Source organism: Amphiura filiformis, chromosome 8, assembly GCF_039555335.1.
Source record: "Amphiura filiformis chromosome 8, Afil_fr2py, whole genome shotgun sequence".
Lineage (NCBI taxonomy): Eukaryota > Metazoa > Echinodermata > Ophiuroidea > Amphilepidida > Amphiuridae > Amphiura > Amphiura filiformis.
In genome coordinates, this window is record NC_092635.1 from 25,424,682 (window position 1) to 25,445,418 (window position 20,737).

Below are 20,737 nucleotides of genomic sequence, written 5' to 3' on the forward strand. Positions count from 1 at the left end.
TAGCAATTTTTAGCGAAAACCTTATTTAGGTGATATGTTCTTAGGGGCTGTGCAATAGTTATGAGGGGGGGGTAAAATTTCCAAACGGCTCGCCAAAAATCACTTGCCCCCCTCTTGGCTTGCCAAAAATCGCTTGCCCCCCCCCCTCTCGGCCTGCCAAAAATTCTTTGGGTCCCCTTGCGCATGCCAAATTTTTGGGATCCCAATTTACAAACCTTAAATGTGACCATCCTCCACAACTGAGTCCGGATGTCGCCAGTGCCACTATTGAGATATGCTCCATTGAACTTAACAATAAACAATAGGAAACAAAGGATTTATTGACTGTTTTATTGATTTTTCACTACTTAAATGTCAAGTACTATTAGACATGATATACATCATTTTAAACCTAATTTCAAGCAGAATATTTTGGTTGAATATCTCAAAAATGATGATTGGCGACTTCAGGGCTCAGTTATGCTGGATGATCACAAATGGTCTATGTATGTTGCGAGCGTAGCGAGCAGGAAAATTTGCATATTTAAGCATTTCCGTACTGTTTTCAAAAGCCTTTCTAGAGTGTTTTATTTAAAAGGTGCCCCCATGAATGCGTGCCAAAAATCGCTTGCTCCCCTCTCTCGGCTGGCCAAAAATTGCTTGCACCCCCTTTCGGCTCACCAAAAATTTCTTGCCCCCGAATTTTACCCTCCCCCAGGGCTCATAATTATTGCACAGCCCCTTATAACATTAGCATATGTTTACATTCATGACATTGTAAAAAATTGCTATGCAAGCTGAAATTTGTGTAGCAGGTTGTCCAAATGGGGAGCATTTTGCTCCACAACACCAGTTAAATCGAACCCTGTTTCCTGGCATCGCACACTTGCATTATTTTTTTATATAAAAGAATGGAAATTTATTTTTATCATCAATTAATGATAAATTTGTGGCTTCATGCACATGGCAGCTGTCGCGTCAGACTGCCTTACTAGCCTGTATCGCGTTTCAGCGAAAGAACGTCTGTAGTACATACCTGTTTTGATGGTGGATCAAATTGTCTGACATTGGTTTTCAAGGGGCTCAAAATGTACAAAAAATGTACAATTGGGGTTTTGCATGGGTAATATCTCAGCTTTAAGTATTCTAATGGGCTCAATATTGGATAAGAGTAATGTCCTACCAAAGGGCTCTGACTGGCAAAAAAATGGACAATAAAATTATTTTTACTTTTGGAGTTCTGACCCCCCAAAGTTGGTCCTGGATGGACGAAGTTGCATTTTGAGGTCCCTATATCTTTTAAAGTAAAGGAGTTACAAGTTTTCTTATGCCAGATTTGAATTCTACACAAATAAGTATCCCAGGATACATACTTTTCAAAGTTGTAAAGGGTTCCTTTATACATTTATGGACCTCCAAACGTCGTCTTTCCGCGTTGCGACACATTTTTTATGCTGACCCCCCTAAATTTCAAATTGATGCCACGGGAAAACGAAATAGAGTATGAAGCTCAAATTTTCCGGATTTTACTTTCTCATCAATATCTACCACCATACAGAAAAAGAAAAAAATTGAAGAGGTGCTGCGGTGCACATCCCTGGAGTTGACATGGAATGGGTCTGCAGCCATTTCTATGTTTGTACCGGGCAAGTACCGGACATTTTTCAACACGGAGCAAGCGGAGATTACAACAAATTCGTCCAAAGGTAAGCAAAGGGTTGGGGATCGCATTTTTAACTTTGACTAAACTGTTTCGGAGTTAAGGCACGCTAAAAGTAGACCATTTCGGGGGCAGGGTTCGATTTAGAGGGGTTTTACATGCACAAATGCATGTAACTTTGGCTCTGTGCATGTAGAATTTTTCCTGTGCATGCAAAATTTTGTGTTATTCAGCCTATTTTGAGGAAAAAACCAGAGTTGTGCATGTAAATTTTATTTTCTAAATCGAACCCTGTTCGGGGGCTGTATTTGGTGTACATGTGACGTTTTGAACAGAGTAAAAAACGACCATTTATTCGCTATTGCTGATATGTACTCGCCGAATGCGAATCATGTACCAAAAATAGGCAATACACAAGGTATTGGTACATGAGATCAGGTATACTGCCGCGTCTTTCATGCTGAGGAAATGGACCCACAAAAAACAGCACTGATCACGATTTGGCGACCGAGATTAATAGCGGCCGAGTAAAATTTTGTTCGGATGGGTAATTTTTTTGACCTACTCGCCCGATTGGATCTAGATCTAAGATCTAGAAACACCCCTAAATGCTGTTTTGGGGAATTTTGCTAGCAGAATCTTTTTGATGAAAGTCCGCAATCTTTGTCTTTGACAAGATGTAACTTTGTTACGGAAAGTGCTATGACAAAAATGTTTTCAGTTTTGGCTTTCTTTACTCAAGGGCTTTAATTTGATATGTAAAATGATGCAGTTTGATGGCAAATTTGAATTCACCTAACTAGCATGCCTATTGCCTACATGTTGATTGTTGGTAATGGTTGGAGGTAAGCTTAAAACTGAGTTTTAATTATTTTCATTTTGTCATAAATATTTGTGCAATAAAAAAACAATACATGATGAAATCCACTTCAGTAAACTCACCACTGATTCCGGAATGACGTAATCTGATAAATATAGCTCAACATGCAGCAGAAAATTCGAATTTTATGCACAGCCTGCATGCAAATTGATGCAATCATGCCAGCGCTTTGCGTAAATGAGTGTTGCCGAACTGACTTAAAAAATAAAATGTGCGCGTCTGTTCTTCGTCAATCGTCGTTTCTTCACAGGGATTTTCTCATTGCAGATTTGGCGTTTATCAATTAGCAATGAGCTGGCAACTCTACCGCAGATTACAAAATGGCGACTCCCACGACTGTATTTTTAAGAAATGTAAGTAGGATTTAATGATAGTAAACGACAACGATTGTCTTCAATACCTTATCCGTATTGTTAAGTATGATTTCACAAATGATTGCCGTAGTTTGCTTCTGATTTGTGATGCCAAACAAGCGTTACGCACATCGATCATGTGTCGCACGTACACACACGATTTAAATGCCAAGTATGTTGAATTCGACAACCTTGTCCTTGCTTTTCTAGTATTTCTTTTAACTTTTTCACAATTCTTTCGCAGTTTATGGCGTAAACATGAAGTCGGGTTCTGATTGACTAATTGAATCACGTCATCATCACATCAGCCCCTCATTTATGTCATTCGCCGTCTATCGCCGATCAATCGCATGACGCAGGCATGAATTTACGCGAGCGTATGAGTACAAGTAGTGCCGTACTATTACGATGCAGGACAATTTCGACCTCGTTTGTTTACAAACAGAGAAGTAGACAAAGCCTCAAAGGGCCTGTCAAAACTGTTCCACTTGTCCAAATACTCGAGTATCAAAAGGATGGTCCACAATAGAGTGATTCACTCAACATGAATAGGGGATTAAAAAACTGTGAAGTAGGACCATGTGCTTCTTTTGTCCAATTTGGCATCAAGATTTCGAATGGAAACAGTTCAGACCCAGAACACGATCATGTCAGAAATTAATATTTAGTTCTGGGTCTGATTATTCGGACTAGAGTTGAAGGTGGAATAAAAACTGCGAAGGATCTTTACCATGGAATGTGGGCATGTTGCCTGTGGGGGTTGGCGCAACTTGGTGGTAAGCAGTGTTCGAAATAAGCACTTATCCTCTTGTCCTCTTGTCCAAAAATCACTGGGGACAACCAAATTGAGCTATGTACTTATCCCTGGACAACCATTATATTTTACCTCCAAATATATGACACATTTTGGGGACAACCAAATTGTTTTGAGGACAAGCAGAATTTATGCTTTAGTTGTCCTCGGGACAACCTCCATATTTTCCCTATTTCGAACACTGGTGGTAAGTCAGGTTTGCGTAACTTGTAACTCAAAAATAGCGCAAATAGCGTGAGCGTACACAAAAATTCAAATCAATATGTGGCTCAAGAAATCTAGCCACAAATTTGCTCACCGATGAGTTTCACATTGGAGGCTAGAGGTGTTGCATTTGAAATCTAGTCGGATTCACTGAAGCATGCCACCGTGGTCCGTGTTAAGTAAGGCTAATGAAAGTCAATGTTATGTTTAGCGTAACTCGCCCGCGTTATAAATTTTTGGCCACGTTCGAGATGCCAGAATCCCAAAACAGTTCATTATTTTGTATTTTGTATAAAAATATGAAGGTTTCACTTTTTCCTAACATTTTTGAGTGATTTTTTGATGTTTTATATCAACGCAAAAGTTCGCAAATATCATGGTTGGTGATGCCTTATATATCGCATGGGTCTATATGAAATATATTTTAACAAGAACAATTAGCATATGATCAGGGTTTTGTTTTAACACAGTATTGGAGGGTATAGAGTGCGCTGCTTGTTGATAAAATAGCCGTTATTTTGTAAATAAGATATGCTGCAAAATAATGAATAATAAAATAATGCAGAAGTTGCCTCATTGTGGTATGAAAAAAATGTTACGCTAAACATAACATTGACTTTCATTAGCCTATTGGAAGTTCAGAAGTAAACACAGCCGATTATGATGGGCGATGATTGCATCAAAAATGTTGCTAAAATTGCACTTGAACAAAATTTTGGACTGTAAAATACAAAGATACAGTTGACTAGTTAAATCTAGGATTTCAATTTGTTGTTATGGGATGGGGTATGTACGTTTGGACAGTATTTATTGTGGGACATTAGAGCACATCAGACATCAAATTGCATTCTGAATACGAAGAATGTCCTTCTGATATCAAATAATTTTGAATTTTTTTAAAAATTCGCAATGTAATACACATTTTATGGTAAATTATTAAATATTGATATTTTTGATATTTAACAGTACATACTGGAAGTAAACTTTATAAATCTGATGATATATACTTAAAGTGTATGTAGGTGGGATGAAAAGCCGACGATCAATTGAAAATTTTGACCTTACGTATTGAAGATATAGATTTTTTTCCCAAAACAAAAAAAATTAGGTCTTTTTGGAAAAAAATCCATATCTTCAGTATGAAAGGTCAAAATTTTCAATTTGATCGTTGGCTTTTCCTCCCAGCTACACTTTAAGAATATATCATTAGATTTATACAATTTACTTCGAGGACTGTTATCAAAAATGTGAAAAATATCAAATTTTAATAATTTGTCATAAAATTTGTATTATATCGTGAATTTCAAAAATGAAAATTATTTGATATCAGAAAGACATTCTTCAGTATTCAGAATGCAATTCGATACATGTATGTCTGATGTGCTCTCATGTTCCACAAAAAATACTGTCAAAACGCTCATTCCAGATCCCTTATTTAAGTTACCATACATTTTTGTGTTGTTTTGAGGAATGACAAATTTGTTTTTGGGAAGTTATGAGTTCATTTCAATTGGTGATGTGGGATCGCAAGGTGAGTGAATTTGTGAAGAGATATCTTTCTTTGAGTGATAGTAGGATAGGAGACACAGGCTAAAACAGTATTCTGAACACTGAATTGATGTGGACTCATTTCTTACTGGCTTGGGTAGCCTGCTGTATTCATTCAATTGAATTTATTATGACGTTTTTACTAATTTACAGGAATGTCAAACTTTTGAAGTCCCAGAACAATATCATGTAAAGTTACAAGCTGAATTTCCATTAATTACTGGTTATTTCAATTGTGATTACAGATTCCTACAAGAAGTAGGTCCTTACTACATGTATGGAGAATATCAACAACAACACAGACTAGAGTTTATAACATCAATAGATGTCTTCCACAGCTTACAACTTGTGCAAATGGTCCTCTGGATGTCAGGTTGCAACATGTAAGTATAGCATTTAGATAAAAGTAAACTAAAGCAAGAATTTGAATATGCATGATTGATTGATTGATTGATAATGACAATACAAAAACCACATCTCATTACAATTTTTACTTACATCTTACCCAAGCTATTATTTTATTTATTTATTTTCCAGGAAAGATGTTATTCTCAGCAACCAGAAAGAAAAGGTTTTTTTAAAACAATCATCGATAATATGATGCAAGATTATGAGAAGAACAAAGAATTAAAAGTAAGTTGTTATTTTCGTTACCTGCAGATTAATCATGTAAAGTGTTTGTGTGAGACATTTGTTTGTTTGTTTGTTTGTTTAAACGGTCGCTCCGTGTGGAGACATGGCTGACACGCTTGGGTCCTGATGGGGCCAGGCTCAAACAAAATGCTCAAGCCAGGCTAAAAAGCCTATATAAGCATGCTGACCTGTATGTTAAGAGAAGTGAGAAACAGATTTGAAGACAAAGAACAAGGTAAAGAAGGCCACTAAAAATGCACCCAGTCCATAAAAATGCACCCAGTCTGCTCTGGGACAAATTAAACTCCCAATAGGCAGTAGTATAAAGCCAATACAACTAAAATGTGTACATGTGTATGTACAATATAAAATGTAATGTGAATGAAACTCAAAGTGTGTGTCAATGTCCGCATTGACGGTGGTTGGTTTTTGTCAGAGAAGAACGGCAGTTGTTTACATTTTGAGAGCTTGCAGAGCGTAAACACGAAAGTGGGGTACTGATTGGTTGATTCAACCGTCTGACAATCATAACAACAGACCGATAACCTGATTGGCAGATTACGCGTCAAAATGTTGGTTGGCGCAGTTTGGCGCTCTTGAAGGGAAGGGAACACAAAGCTCCGCGTAACTAGGTCGCTCATTATTAGGGCGCTCGCGTCAATCTGAGCAAGGGACTGTCGTTCTTCTCTGAAACCCAGTATACATGTTAGTTGTGTAATGGGGTTGGGCTGGAGTTTCTTACATCTACAAAAGATGCAAATAAGATAATAATTTTTAAATATATTTGTAAATTGCAGGATAATATAAAGAAATTTGCAGAGGAAAGAAAGAAATTAGAACAGTCTATGGGTTTGACTAAAGCAAGAAAGAAATATGTAAGTATGGAGTAAATATTCATGTGTATTGAGTGAAGACCTGCTGTTAACCATGTGTATTGTGTGCTCACCCAATCAAATACCCCTTAATTTGTGCCCCTGTATTTCTCTCTGAACTCACTTGAGTTGTCGAGTTTAAAAACACTCAATTTCAGTGCACTTGTATCAAGTTGTATGTATAGTAAGAGTTTTGGATCAAAGTTACAGGCAAAATGTCAAAGTCTTGAATTGTGGTTGCTGTGCTACGTTTAAATACACTTACATTTTAAAATGCACCATAAACAAGTCTTAACCTATCCTCAATTTCATTTATATACCCATGAAAACAAGTATTTTCATCTTGTACTAGTCATAAGTAACTTTTGCAACTTGAACAAGTAGAAAATTTGATTTAAAAGGGCAATATTGACTTCCCCAAACAGCGAGCACTGTTGTCACAAATTTTATTGCCCATTTGAACTTCATACTCTGTGTATGGAAGATTAAAATCATGTCTTCCATAGGGGGTGTATTGACTGACTACACAGTGTAACAAGTGAGTGAATGTTAGCCATGCAGTAGTTTATTTACAAACTCTACACAGTGTAACATTTGTAGTTAATATACTAACCTTTGACATATGACCTTTGCCCTGTGGTGTTTGTTAACAGGCTGGACAGCTTGTGGAAGAAGGTACCTCCGTAGGAGCAGAGACACTCAAGAGGACAGTTGAAGACATCAAGGACAAAGTTTCAAAGGTAAACAAAACTTGCATATTTAGCCAACATGATATGGTAAGAAAATTAATCATTGTATTTGATTGTTGAGGAAGTTTAATGAGCATCTTCAGAAAAAATATTCAGAAGTAAACAGCCGATCACGATGGGCGATCCACCTTTAAAGTAAACTTAAATATTTGGTCAAAAAAGTTATATTTTTCTTCAAATCACACTTTTGTTTTTACTACCTTGGACACATTTGGGTGTAAGGAATACTGGATTACCCTTTATTTGTGTTAAGGGGGTACTACACCCCTGCCAAAATTGATGCCTATTTTTGCATTTTTCTTAAAAATTATAGCGCATTGGGGACAAGTAAGATATGTATATTATAGGGGCAAGGACTACAACTACTGCACTATAAATTTTATTTCAGCACAGACAACAGTTGTGGGGTTACAGTCAAAAATGAGGGAAAACCAATATTTGATCAATAAATCCAATAACTACTTGCTTTGAGTTGCTGAATTTTCAGTACAGTAGTTGTAGTCCTTGCCCCTATAATATACATATCTTACTTGTCACCAATGTGCTATACTTTTTGAGAAAAGTGCAAAAATAGGCACAAAATTGGCCAGGGGTGTAGTACCCCCTTAAAGGTTACACAATATGTTGCTATTATACATGTAGTGTTTACAATGCTTTGTGTTTTCTTTCACAATAGAGTACAGAGGACTTGCAGAAGCAAGAATGGGTGAAGAAGACAGGTGACATTACCAGGGAATTTGGTAAAACGGCCAAATCAGCAGCGGAAAAAGTATCCAAGTCAGGTGAAGAGATTGCCAAGAGTCAAGCATTTAAAACAGTGTCAAAGGTAAGTGTATTAGCTGCATTACTCCCCATTCCAGAAAAATACAGCACTCATTTTTTTTAATTCAAAAAAATATTATCCTGTTTTGCCAAATGAAATATAGCTAAATCACAATCCTTCAGTTAGTTCTAACTGGCAATAAAAATCAAATTTAAATATATTTTTTCAATTTGAGGGAAAATGAGCCAAAAGCATGCAATTTTGCATGTTTTCTTACAATTGTAGTCACAAAAATCTTAAGACTTGACACAAGTCTAAGCATTCAAAAGACTCAGCTGAAAATTATATTTTTAAAATGTTATTTTTGATAATTGGTTATGAAAAAGATTAGAAAATATGTTTAAAAAAAATTAAAATGCATAACTTGAAATTAGTCTTTCAGCTTAATTGTCACAGCATACGAAAAATGCCATAAAAACACATATTTTTGGCCCTTATTTTCAAAAATTGACCAAAGGTTAAAATTTGACTTTCATTGCAGGTTAGAACTAAGTAAAGGACTAGGATCTAGCTGCGCGTCATTTGGCAAAACAGGATATTTTTTTAAATCCAAAAAATAGTGCTGTATTTTTCTGGAATGGGGAGTAGTCAGGCAATTACTTGTTGTGGTGAGCTAGCTAACAAAACAAATAATTAGCATCCCTAATGTAGTTACTTGCATCAAGTGAGTAGGCCTGTAGAATTAAAAATGGTAGATTTATGGTGTGCATATATTATGAGCTCCGTTGTTCTGCCTTATATAGTAAGAATTTCAAATGAATGGACACAGTGTGCAATTTTAGACATTCACATAATTGCGTGGGAGCATTGTCATGATTGAGTAGTAGGAATGTGGGCACACTGTTCATTCCTTTGAATTCGCACTAGAGCTGGGAAGCGAGATGCACAGCAATAGTACAAAAAAGACAGGCACGCTGTTACAAGTTTTAACCAGATTCACCAAAAGACCTTATTCATCAATGAGAAACTTGAACAAAAAAATTTATTGGTAGAATTCTTATGATGTCACACAATGTTTTGTGGTTTACTTCAGATGGTCCTAGCCCAAAATTAATACAATGAAACTCCCTGTTCATATTTCATAAATGACATTGTTTAATCTCATTTTTTTGCTTATCAGGGTGTGAAAGCAGTGAAACATGAGATTGATGAGAGTACTGTTAGTGGTGCACGGGTATACAAACCACCAGGTAAGTAATAACAAAGTGAACAAGGGGAAAGTTCAGAGTTTTAGCAGGATTGCCGTCAACAAAAGTATAAAACTGTTGAACTTGTCAGGATTGGCTCTGTCTTCTTAAGGACAAAGTATTGGGAGTTCTGCATATAGATGGCTCCTTGTCAACAAAGTAACATAGTGTGTCACCCTTGCCCAATGAAAAAAGCTGTTGTAGTAGCTATAGACGCCCCTTTCCAACTGAAGATTCAGCGGCTCTGAAAAGAGCCATTTACTAAAAGGTATCATGAATACCCATCGTAAAATCCTTATGGGCAATATGTGGACAGTTGATTGAGTTTTGTAAATTTCTCTGAAATAAAAATTCTTACTATTTTCTATGCAGGATATATTTTCTAAAGATGCCAGGATTCCCTGGGATATTGTCCTTGAATTTCATATTTGTTCATCTTGATGTATTATTAAAATTTGTTGTGTATTACTATGCTTTCATTGCAGTAAAACTTAGGAAGCGAACAGATGTTTTAAGTTCCACAATGGAGTCCAGACCAATCGAGGCCAATGAGTGAGTATATGGGGTGATTGTTTGATTTACTGTTTTAGTCCCAAGTATCCAAGCAAACCACAATTAGGGACAACAGAAATGGTGCACAGCGTCATCATCCCTATATCTTCGTGTCAAAAATTGCCGTGATAGTACGATGAATCCTCTCGTTTTTCAACAGCTACGCATGGCGATTTTGTTCGAGATAGGCCGAGCGACTCAGGCTAAGCATACCATTTTACACACGATATGAGATTCCACAGAGCCTGCCACACAGTTTCTATTCTATGTTTTTTCGATTTGCGCATGATCAGTATCCCATATGATATTTCTATTACAAGAAAATTTGATTTGTTGTCAGGTAAATCCCAGGTTTTATTTTTAATACACTAACTGGGAATTAAATACACTAATTAGCGGGGACCGGTATTTTGCTGTGGATATATTTTACTGCATTTTTTAAGTAACGATTTTGATCTTCAAAATAAAAATTGTGATATATTCAACTGTTTGAGAATTCCAATTCTATAAAGGAACACATGTATTAGAAAATTAAATCACAAGTCATACAATACACACTATGACACTTTCTTTATCTGCGTCAATAATAGAATATCGATTTCAGTCGAATTGAATACATCACTCCATTTTTGTAGTTCACCACTGAGCGATCCAGCGATCGATTGCTAGCCAATCAGATAGAACTCCTTTTCTTTCGTTCGGTGAAATACCATCGCCCGTCGCTCACCAACGGAGTATTAAGTTTATATTTATAATATAGGGTGTCGACACTGTGTGGTGTCTTGTGTCTAATTTACTAAAAGGACTAGTATACAAAGCCAGAGAAGGACACTTAGCTTTGTAATGGTGTTAGTTAGTCAAGTGCTTTTGAATAGTTTTCATCCTAGAACTGCAACTCAACTTTGCCCTTCATACTTAAATCCTTACAAAGTTTTGACATCCACAATAGAGTCTTCCTGATAGAATCCACTTATATTTTTTGTATAAAATTAACATCATGTTTTAAATAAAGCCCCAGGATAAGTTATCATCCAGGCGTGTCCCCTCGGTAATGACTTATGACCATTGTGTGAATTCAGAACAAAGTAGTGACCAAAAAGGCATGTTATGTGATAGATTCCTTAGCCACTCAATTTATTAGAATTATTATACTTTTTGGTCATTACACCACTTTTCCATGTGTGCAGGCTTTTGTCTGACAAAGCAAGCTAAAATGACTTGCCCCATGAAGCTTAATTGTTTTCTGGTTGTTGTGTAGCTCGGCGCATGAAGTCTAGGAACTCAGAAGATTGGCATTGTGTACTCCCCATTCCAGAAAAATTGGGATTAAGAAAGTATTATCAAGTTCTGCCGTATGAAACATAGCTCAATCCTAATCATTCATTTAGTCCTAACTGGAGAAAAAGTTCACTATTTTACCAATTTCTTGAAAAGAGCCAAAAACATGCATTTTCGGCATGTTTTCTGACAGACAAGTCACAAAAATCACAGACTTGGAGCAAGTCTAAGCATTCAAATCTTGAGTATATGCCGAAATTTTGCTCTAATTTTCACTTTTTATGTTACTTTAATTAAATGATTGGTTATAAGAATGAAACATGTCTTTTCCAAAAATTAGAATGCATAAACTGAAATTAGTCTTAGTGCAAGTCTTTGGGCTTGTTTGTCATGGCATACGAAAAATACTCTAAAAATGCATGTTTTTGTCCCTATTTCCAAGAATTGGCTAAATATTAAAATTGTAATTTTATTGCTAGTTAGGACTAACTAAAGGATTAGGATTTACCTATGTTTCATTTGGCAAAACAGGATAATATTTTTTTTAATCCCAAAACATTAGTGCTGTATTTTCCTGGAATAGGGAGTAAAAGTAAGCTCTTTGTAATGTCTCAATAATGCAACACTCTTCCTTTGTGTGTCATTCATTCTATCCATAGGGATGCAACAGGAATGGTGCTACACAAGGATTCTAAGTATTATCAACAGTGGAAGAATTTCAAGGAGAACAATCAGGTTTTTAACAGTAAGTTGGTTAGAAGATGCCAAGAAAAAGTTTTTAAATATCAAGTTCTTCTAGTACACCAAATAAGAAGGCTCAAATATGCCTAATTGTTAATAACTTTAATTAATAATCGACATACATGTTCAAAATCCCACAAAAATCTGAGAAGGTGTGTCTTTCTCGGAAAATATTTTGTATGTGGCCTGCACGCATGACACTCTGTAAAATGAATTAGCAAGTAAGTAGTAAATTATGAAAACAAGAATTGGATGGTGAAAACAATACGTTAATTACAAAACCTCGGTTCTGAGATCCACAATTACAGGTTGCATAACGAAAACCACAACAAGAAACATTTAGCAATTTTTAGTTTGTGAGCATGTGCACGAGTTCAACTTCAACCTTGCTGTCTTTAATTAATGATTGATTTTGTTTTTGCAGAATTTTTCGACTTAAAAATGAAGTATGACGAGAGTGACAATGTAGTCATCAGGGCAACAAGAGTAGTGACAGATAAATTTGGTCAACTATTTGGTAAGAATAACTTCATGGGATTATCAATTCAATATATTTTTGCTCTGGCAAAGCTAGTTCTTACATGTTTGTCAAGAGGGTAGCTCTTCTTCTTCTTCTTCTTCCTTATAAGTGCCTCCCTGATATGTATGAGTATTGTCGCACTGCGTACAGACAAGCTGTACTTATTTTTTACTCTGGAACCTAGAGTAGATGAGTGTATTTTGAAGTAAAGTCAACATGACCGGGATGATCCCCTGCTCTTTTCGAATAGCCTGTTACGTTCTTTAGCGTGCACACTACATTAATGTGAGAAAATATGCATGTACATCGGGACCGACAGCTTAAAGTGCCCTCCGAAGCACTAAGCAAGTAGAGTGAAGTGTCTTGCTCAAGGACACAAAGAGCCGGACCTGGGATTCGAACCCTTGACCCTTGGGTTCACAGTCCTATGCCTTAACCGCTAGGCCACGCGCTCTCTTATAAGCTGAGCAGACTTGTTTTGCCTCATCATTAACACTTGTCAAATATAAATGTTTTTGATTACCTTTAGATAAAGTAATACTAGATGGACAATCCGGCAAACTATTTTATTCAGTCCGGAATACTAATATTAAGGCAGCTGTGTACTCTCAGACATGCATGTAGTAAAAGTGCCATATCTTCGTAATTATTCACGCAAGACATATAAAAGTATACATTTTTATAAAGGCAAGACATCAATGAATCTCAATGTAAATACAGACTTTCTCTTTCAACTTGACAAATTCTGCTGTTAAAGGAGAATTTCGTGACCCTAGCATCCTCTTTTTATGACATTTTTCAGTAGATACCCACGAAAAAAGCTTATTCCCAAAATTTCAGTTGATTCCAATTTTGCGTTTGCGAGTTATGCATGATTATGTGTATTACACTGCTCCATAGACAATGTGTGGTAATTTCGTTCTGGTATACCAGATTCAAATTTCACGATATCTTTGTTAAACAAATTAATCTGCAAGAAATTTTGTGTACATACACATTATGTAGCCAGAGGTTTCCAGTGATATAAAAATCCCAACTTTTTTGAGAGAAGTGGGGGGATGATGCTGTGGATCACAAAATGCCCTTTAAGTACCAAGGAATTTTCTTTTTAGCTTAGAATCTAATTTTTTGCAACAATTTGATCACATAAGCAACTCAAAACCTCCAAAAAATTCACTAAATGAAACTGATGTGTAGTTTGTTTGTTCTAACTTAATTTAATTGTCCATCCCGTTGTATTTTGCATTTGATTTTAGGTAATGTTTTCTCTGCAACTGAGATGTCAGAAGTACTGACAGAAATTGTCAAAACTGATCCGTCCTTTTCAAAAGAGCAATTCCTTAAGATGTGTGAAGAAGAAATTATACCAAATGTCCTAGAGGTAAGATTATTTCAGAAATAGCCAATTATTGATGCAGAACATTATTCGGTATTTATGGGTTCATACCACAATAAAAGTCCCCTATACTCTACTGTGTACAATGGGAGCTATTTAAATGCAATATTCTCAGTTATAAAGTGACTGTTTGCTTCAAATGTATATTTTCTTTGCAGACCAGGATCTATGTAGTCATAAAAGATGAAAAAGGCCCAGGCTAAAATTTTGAGTGGTCTAATGGGATCAGTGTTTGGAATCACCTGAGTCCATGTTACTATATGTAACAGATGTGTTTTGTGTGGGTTTGGCCAACAATTTAACCGTAGGGGCTTCATCTGTTACATTTTTTTTTTAAATTCAAAAGCAACACACAAATAAGATACTTTCCACTCAAATAGTCCATGAATAGACCCTTATTGATGATTTGATAGCCCAAAACACAATTTTCATAGAATTTAATTTTGTTCACAATCTGGAGAGGGCCACTGCTGCCATTTCTACAGAAATGATTGCTATTTGTGTCGTCTGCTAGATTTCTATATTTAATTGTGTTGACTGGACTCTTATACTTCAGTGTGACAGTCTGAAAGAATGAGATTTTTAAAATTTAAAGAAGAAAGTTGGCAAAGTTTTTATTAGATAAGAAAAAATAACATAACACTGGTGTCAGGGCTGTAGCAAGCGGGGATGCCATGGCCACCCCACTTTTTGAGAAATTTGTTCTGTTTATCTCTAAATCTTTATTTCAATTTGGGCATATATTTGTATTTTGGCCGCCCCACTTTTGTGTTGGCCGCCCCACATTTTCAACCTTTCTGCAGCCCTGACTGGTGTATTTGAATATTATTTTTTTGTGTGCACATAATTATAATGATTTCAAATTTGTCAACATTTTATTATTTCAGGCTATTATTCGTGGTGACTTAGAAGTTTTAAAAGATTGGTGTTATGAAGCTGTAAGTATCTATGCATTTCTGATTTTGTATATATATTTTTCATAAAACATTGAAATCTTTTGAACATCATTTTACAATGCTATGAACACTAGTGTAAGATTGATAACATTTATAATAAATCTGTATGTTATTTTGAGTAATTGGGTGCCAATTTTTCCCTGAACTTTTTTTTTATCATGAACTCTTGTTTGTTTTTTCTTCTGTCCTACAGCCATTCAATCAACTAGCAACCCCTATCAAACAAGCCACATCAATGGGTTACAAATATGATAACAGAGTTCTAGATGTAGATGGTGTAGATGTAAGTATTCCATAAATTGATGTGAATAACACATTAATAGTCAATCTGTAGCTTTTCTAATGGTTTACACCAGAGATTGGCCAAACCCATTTCAAGCATACAGGCTGGATTGTCAAATACACATCAGTTTCTCATGTTTTCCTTTACATTTTGGTCAAGAGCCAGATATCAGTGGTTGGCAGGCTGGATTTGGCCCACAGGACACCTGTTGAGGGTCTCTGGTTTACACATTTAAAACCAACCTTGCAACCGATATTTGAGATTTGAATATGTTTTGTCATACATCCTGGCACACACCCACACTCACACCTGCCTCCCACCACACGCACAAAATGCATCTCACGTCTTGGTTTTTGAAACACAGCAAACATGTTATTTATTTGCGCCTAATCCAAGAGCTCAATGGGCTACTATTATTCACAAGTTTTGCCAGTGCACTTATCCACTTTATCAATATTTCTTTCCTGGTTGCCTTGACATCCAGATTCATATGGCTAAGATGATGGAACAGGGACCAGTGTTACTCATCACCTTCTTAGCTCAACAAATAATGGTAGTGAGGAACAATAAAGGAGATGTAGTGGAGGGAGATCCGGTGAGTAGGCCTGTACATAATTAACGGCACTTTCAGTGATCCCTTTTAATAACAATAGGCTATTCTAGTTGAGACCCATACACCCCCTATGGAAGACATGATCTTAATCTTCCACACAGGGAGTGTGAATTTCAAATGGGATTACCTGGATGGGTGACTCCAACTGGAATAGCCCAATATTGGAAATTTGTAGAAATATCTGTAAAGTAAAGAAGTCTAAAAATTCTCATTTGGTATTATTTTCACTTTTCATATGAAAAATGAAGTAACAGTACTGCTGATAAAATATGGTGCTCCATTCAATGTGTGTTGCTGTAAGTGTCTGTACAGACAGAGACCTCCAATATTAAGTAAAAATTTACCCTCAAATTTGACCCTTGTTATTTAAAAATAAATCTTTCCCTTATCATCTGTTCAACAAGCAAATCACGTATGCTCTTATTTTGAACTAAATAGAAGGGCTGAGTTTGACTTGGTAGAATGAATATGCATACAGTCTCTCATACAGTGTTACTTATTATTAGTTCTATCGTCGGTATAGTACATGAAATTATTGTGCGCGAAGTATCATAGTGGCTGGGTGAAGCCCAATATGACACCGACTGAATGTAAGATAATTTCCTGTACCATACAGACGCTGAACCTAATAACTAACAGTCGCTGGGTATGCTGGTGGCTTTCTTTGCATATCTAATTGTCAGAATTCAACTCTTACTTCTACCATTGGGGTGTATCAAATATATCATATTCATTTATTTATTCATTAAGCCTTGTATTTATTTATTTCTATTTTTTTTCAGAATAAAGTTTTACGTGTGATGTACGTATGGGCATTATGTAAAGAAGCTGAAATTCTAGATCCTCGTGCTGCATGGAAACTATTAGACATGTCTGCACAATCAACAGAACAATGGGTTTGATACTGACAAATAAGACACCGAAACACTTGAATAAAATGGCCATGTGGTCAGGATGTGTGTAGCCTATGGCATTATGAATTCACAATGCTATCAGTGTCAACACCTATGGTGGAAATAGTATTGGCCATGCCAGTCTAATTGACCAAAATGAAGTTTTTAACCAAAGGCAGCATGGACAGGTTGCAGTGTTATATCAGCCTAATCAATCAAAACCATGATCAGTAACTGTGTGTGATATACAAGCACTGGATGTTTGCGCGTCACTGATGCAGCTGTAACTTCTCCTGGTTGTAATTGTAGAGCCTACATCTGCTGAAAAACTTGTTTGTTGATGTGAGAAAATGGCTGCTGATAACAAGAATACCAATATATGTCAAATCAGTTTGTGTAACAAGGATGAACGAGGTTGAGATTGTATAATTCATAGATATAGATGATTTTGTATCCCATCACATCTAGGCAAGAAATACGAGCTTAGATTGTATGAAATATTGCTTCTGATAATATATCAAAACAGCAGTATTGATACAGTTAAAATGTTGACAGAGGGCAAAGTGTTGGATATCATTTGACAAAGGAAATTGACAGAGATTAGTCTCCGTCTCAGCTCTCTTGTGCTCCTACATCATTAAACACTGTCTGGTGACAAGCTCCAAGTACTGCTGCAAGTAATGTTCCATTTGCACTTTGGGTTTTTTAAGTTAAGCTACAACCGGTATATGTGATGCGATCAAGCAAAATGTGTCTGATGTCGATCAAAATCAAAATTCAGTTTTCAATATCATTATATGATCCATCCTCAGAGCTTTATTTTGCTGAAAACTTCATCATGTTTCCAGAGATATGGCCATTTTAGTTCTGCTCAGAACAATAAAATACAATACTATTATTGATTATATCTCAAAATCAATATTCCCGACATCCGACTCATTTTGCTTGATTGCATCACGTATTGTTGAGAGTCGATGCTATACAAGTCACATCCTAATTCTGCAGTTACATGGCTCCATAGCCAATTGAAAACATTTTTATTCATAAACCATTCAGCGGTCTTGGATCAATTTGTTGAGCGACGGAGGAGTACAACCTGGCTAGGACCGAGACTAGACAGAAATCAGCCTATGGTGAGGTTTTTAAGCTGGTGCCAGAAAAAGTCCCCTATCAAATTAGTCCACAACATAAAATCCATAGTTTTTAACATTACATCTGAAATCATCAATGTAGTCTTTGTTCACTTCAATGTTAAAGGGGCATTTTGTGATCTACAGCCTCATCCCCCACTTTTCTCAAAAATATTGAGATTTTTATACCACTGGAAACCTTTGGCTACATAATGTTTATGTGCAAAATATTTCTTGCAGATTAATTCATTTAGCAAAAATATTGCCAAATTTGAATTATGTTCTGGTACACCAGAACGAAATTACAACACAGTGGTCATATATGGAGCAGTGTAATACACATTATGCATAACTCACAAACACAAAATCGGAATGAACTGAAATTTTGGTAATAAGCTTTTATGGGTGGATATCTACTGAAAAATATTATAAAATGAGGATGCTAGGATCACAAAATACTCCTTTATTATTCCCAGGGTATTCTCAGATAATGAGGCCTCATTAATATAATTACATCTGGATTCACAAAAATATTGGTACACAATATTCTCAGATGTCTGTTTTCCACACACACCTATGTGGTGAGACCAATTTGGTCTGTAAAGATTCAGCTATATTTATTTATACTGTTCTCATAATAGTATTTGTTTTTAATTGAAAATTAATTTCAGACATACTGAAATTCTTATGTTATAGAATGCAACTTAAATGACATATTATTTTAAGTTTTACCCTAAGAATTAGATCTTTTTATAATGTCCTACAGTTTTATACCATAACATTAAACCCTGTCCAATTGGCCCAAGAGCTCCCAAGGCCATATCATAAATAAATTTTCAAGCAAGTTTGAAACCACAGCAGCTGAGGGAGTATCCCATTATGTTTTGCGGTACCATAGTAGAACTGCAGTCTGCATGTACCATTGAAAATGTACACACAATCCAATTGGATAGCAACGTTTGCACAGTATTTTTTGTGGGACCTGAGAGCGCATCAGACATTTGGAATTGCATTCTGAACACAAGGATGTCCTGATATCAAATAAATTTTATCGCAAACTAATTGAATATGATATTTTTGATATTTAACAGACCTCAAAGAAAACTTTATAAATCCAATGATAATTAGGTGCTTATAGTTTGTGCCAGTCGTTACATTTTGAGAGCGTGCACAGTGTAAACACGGAAACATGGGGTTTTGATTGGCTGATTCAATCATCTGACAATCATAACAACAGACCGATAACCTGATTGGTTGATTATGTTGTTCGGGCGCAGTATGTCGCTCATTAACAGGGCGGTGCATTTTTTTTTTTTGTTTTTGGGGAAAAAATTTATATCTTCAATACGAAAGGTCAAAAGTTTCACATGATGGACAGCTTTTCATCCCAGCTATATACACTGTAAGTACATATCATTAGATTTATACAATTTACTTTGAGAACTTACATTTCAAACATTTTAAAACATGTAGTATATCGCGAATTAAAAAAAAATCAAAATTATTTGATATCAGGACATTCCTCATATTCAAAATGCAATTTGATGTCTGATGTGCTCTCAGGTCCCACAAAAAATATGTGAAAACGTCCATATCCAAGCCCTTAAATCAAAGGTACTTACGACTTTTGTTTGAAAACTGCTCATAGGTATCATAATTTAAGCAGCTTTTACTTACTTTTTGTATGCGTTTGCTATGGAGCAAGCAGATACACTGCAATGCATGATGGGATACTCCCTTCAGCTGCTGTGGTTTGAAACACTATCATAATAGATCAAGAGATTCTTAAGGGGTACTACACCCCTCGATAAATTTGTGTCTATTTTTGCATTTTTCTCGAAAACTAAAAATACAGTGGTAACAAAAGTTTTGTATATTATAGGGGCAAGGAACCCAATTACTACACTGGAATTTCATTGACCCAAGACAAGCGGTTTGTTATTTATGATAAAAAAAATAAGGTACCGCTAGGATGTACCTCGTTTCCTATCATATATACTGAACCGCTTGTCTTGAGTCACTGAAATTTCAGTGTAGTAATTGGATTCCTTGCCCCAATAATATACATATCTTTTGTTACCAGTGTGTTATTATTTTTTGAGAAAAATGCAAAAATAGTCACAAATTTACCACAGGGGTGTAGTACCCCCTTAAATGGTTTAGAAATGCTGCTTCAGAAAAATGTTATGAATAAAATATGTGATCTATGAAATCTGTAGATTTTGTTTAAGTTTGTGATGTTAAAACAGGTTGAATATTGTTTGGATTTGTCATTAAGGGTATCCACCATATTAAAAAAGACAGTGATTCATAACAGCCCTGGTCGCCCTGGCCATTGTGTTGTACCCAAAGGTTTATAGACCACTTGACATGTGACGTCAGTGCCCGGCAGTATGCGCACAAAATTATGGCAATTTCCATTGTTCTTTGCCCTGCAGTGTGTGTATGTATCGTAGTTTGCTCAGGGCACATGCATTTTAAATCGCCTACCACATTTCATATAGTACAAGAAAGCCATTGAACAGTGTAGCGGTTCGTTCAAGCATATTGATAGACCAGTCCCTTGCCTTTGTTGATAAATAATGTGAAATGGTCTAACATTTCCACTAGGTTTCAAGAAAATTCAAGTTTATTAGCTATGACTTCGGATGGCCTTCATGACCTTGCAAAATA

At 35.9% G+C, this 20,737-nt stretch overlaps 1 protein-coding gene across 1 annotated transcript; it reads left to right on the forward strand.

The window, feature by feature from the left end:
- The first annotated feature begins 2,775 nt into the window (after window positions 1-2,775).
- On the forward strand, window positions 2,776-19,875 carry LOC140158850 (mitochondrial import inner membrane translocase subunit TIM44-like). The gene is made up of 15 exons (XM_072182103.1): window positions 2,776-2,872; window positions 5,684-5,821; window positions 5,976-6,071; window positions 6,869-6,946; window positions 7,597-7,683; window positions 8,369-8,518; window positions 9,636-9,705; window positions 10,188-10,254; window positions 12,192-12,277; window positions 12,698-12,790; window positions 14,050-14,174; window positions 15,077-15,127; window positions 15,339-15,428; window positions 15,913-16,023; window positions 16,824-19,875. Exons 1-15 carry the CDS (start codon window positions 2,840-2,842, stop codon window positions 16,941-16,943), a joined length of 1,395 nt encoding a protein of 464 aa, XP_072038204.1. The 5' UTR covers window positions 2,776-2,839; the 3' UTR covers window positions 16,944-19,875.
- The last annotated feature ends 862 nt before the right edge of the window (window positions 19,876-20,737 follow it).

Excerpts from the sequence above, each read along its gene's own strand:
- LOC140158850 (XM_072182103.1), top strand. The coding sequence starts at position 2,840 with ATGGCGACTCCCACGACTGTATTTTTAAGAAAT. Across the intron at positions 12,278-12,697 it reads GAACAATCAGGTTTTTAACA|AATTTTTCGACTTAAAAATG; the intron begins GTAAGTTGGTTA and ends TTGTTTTTGCAG. Across the intron at positions 16,024-16,823 it reads ATGTAGTGGAGGGAGATCCG|AATAAAGTTTTACGTGTGAT; the intron begins GTGAGTAGGCCT and ends ATTTTTTTTCAG.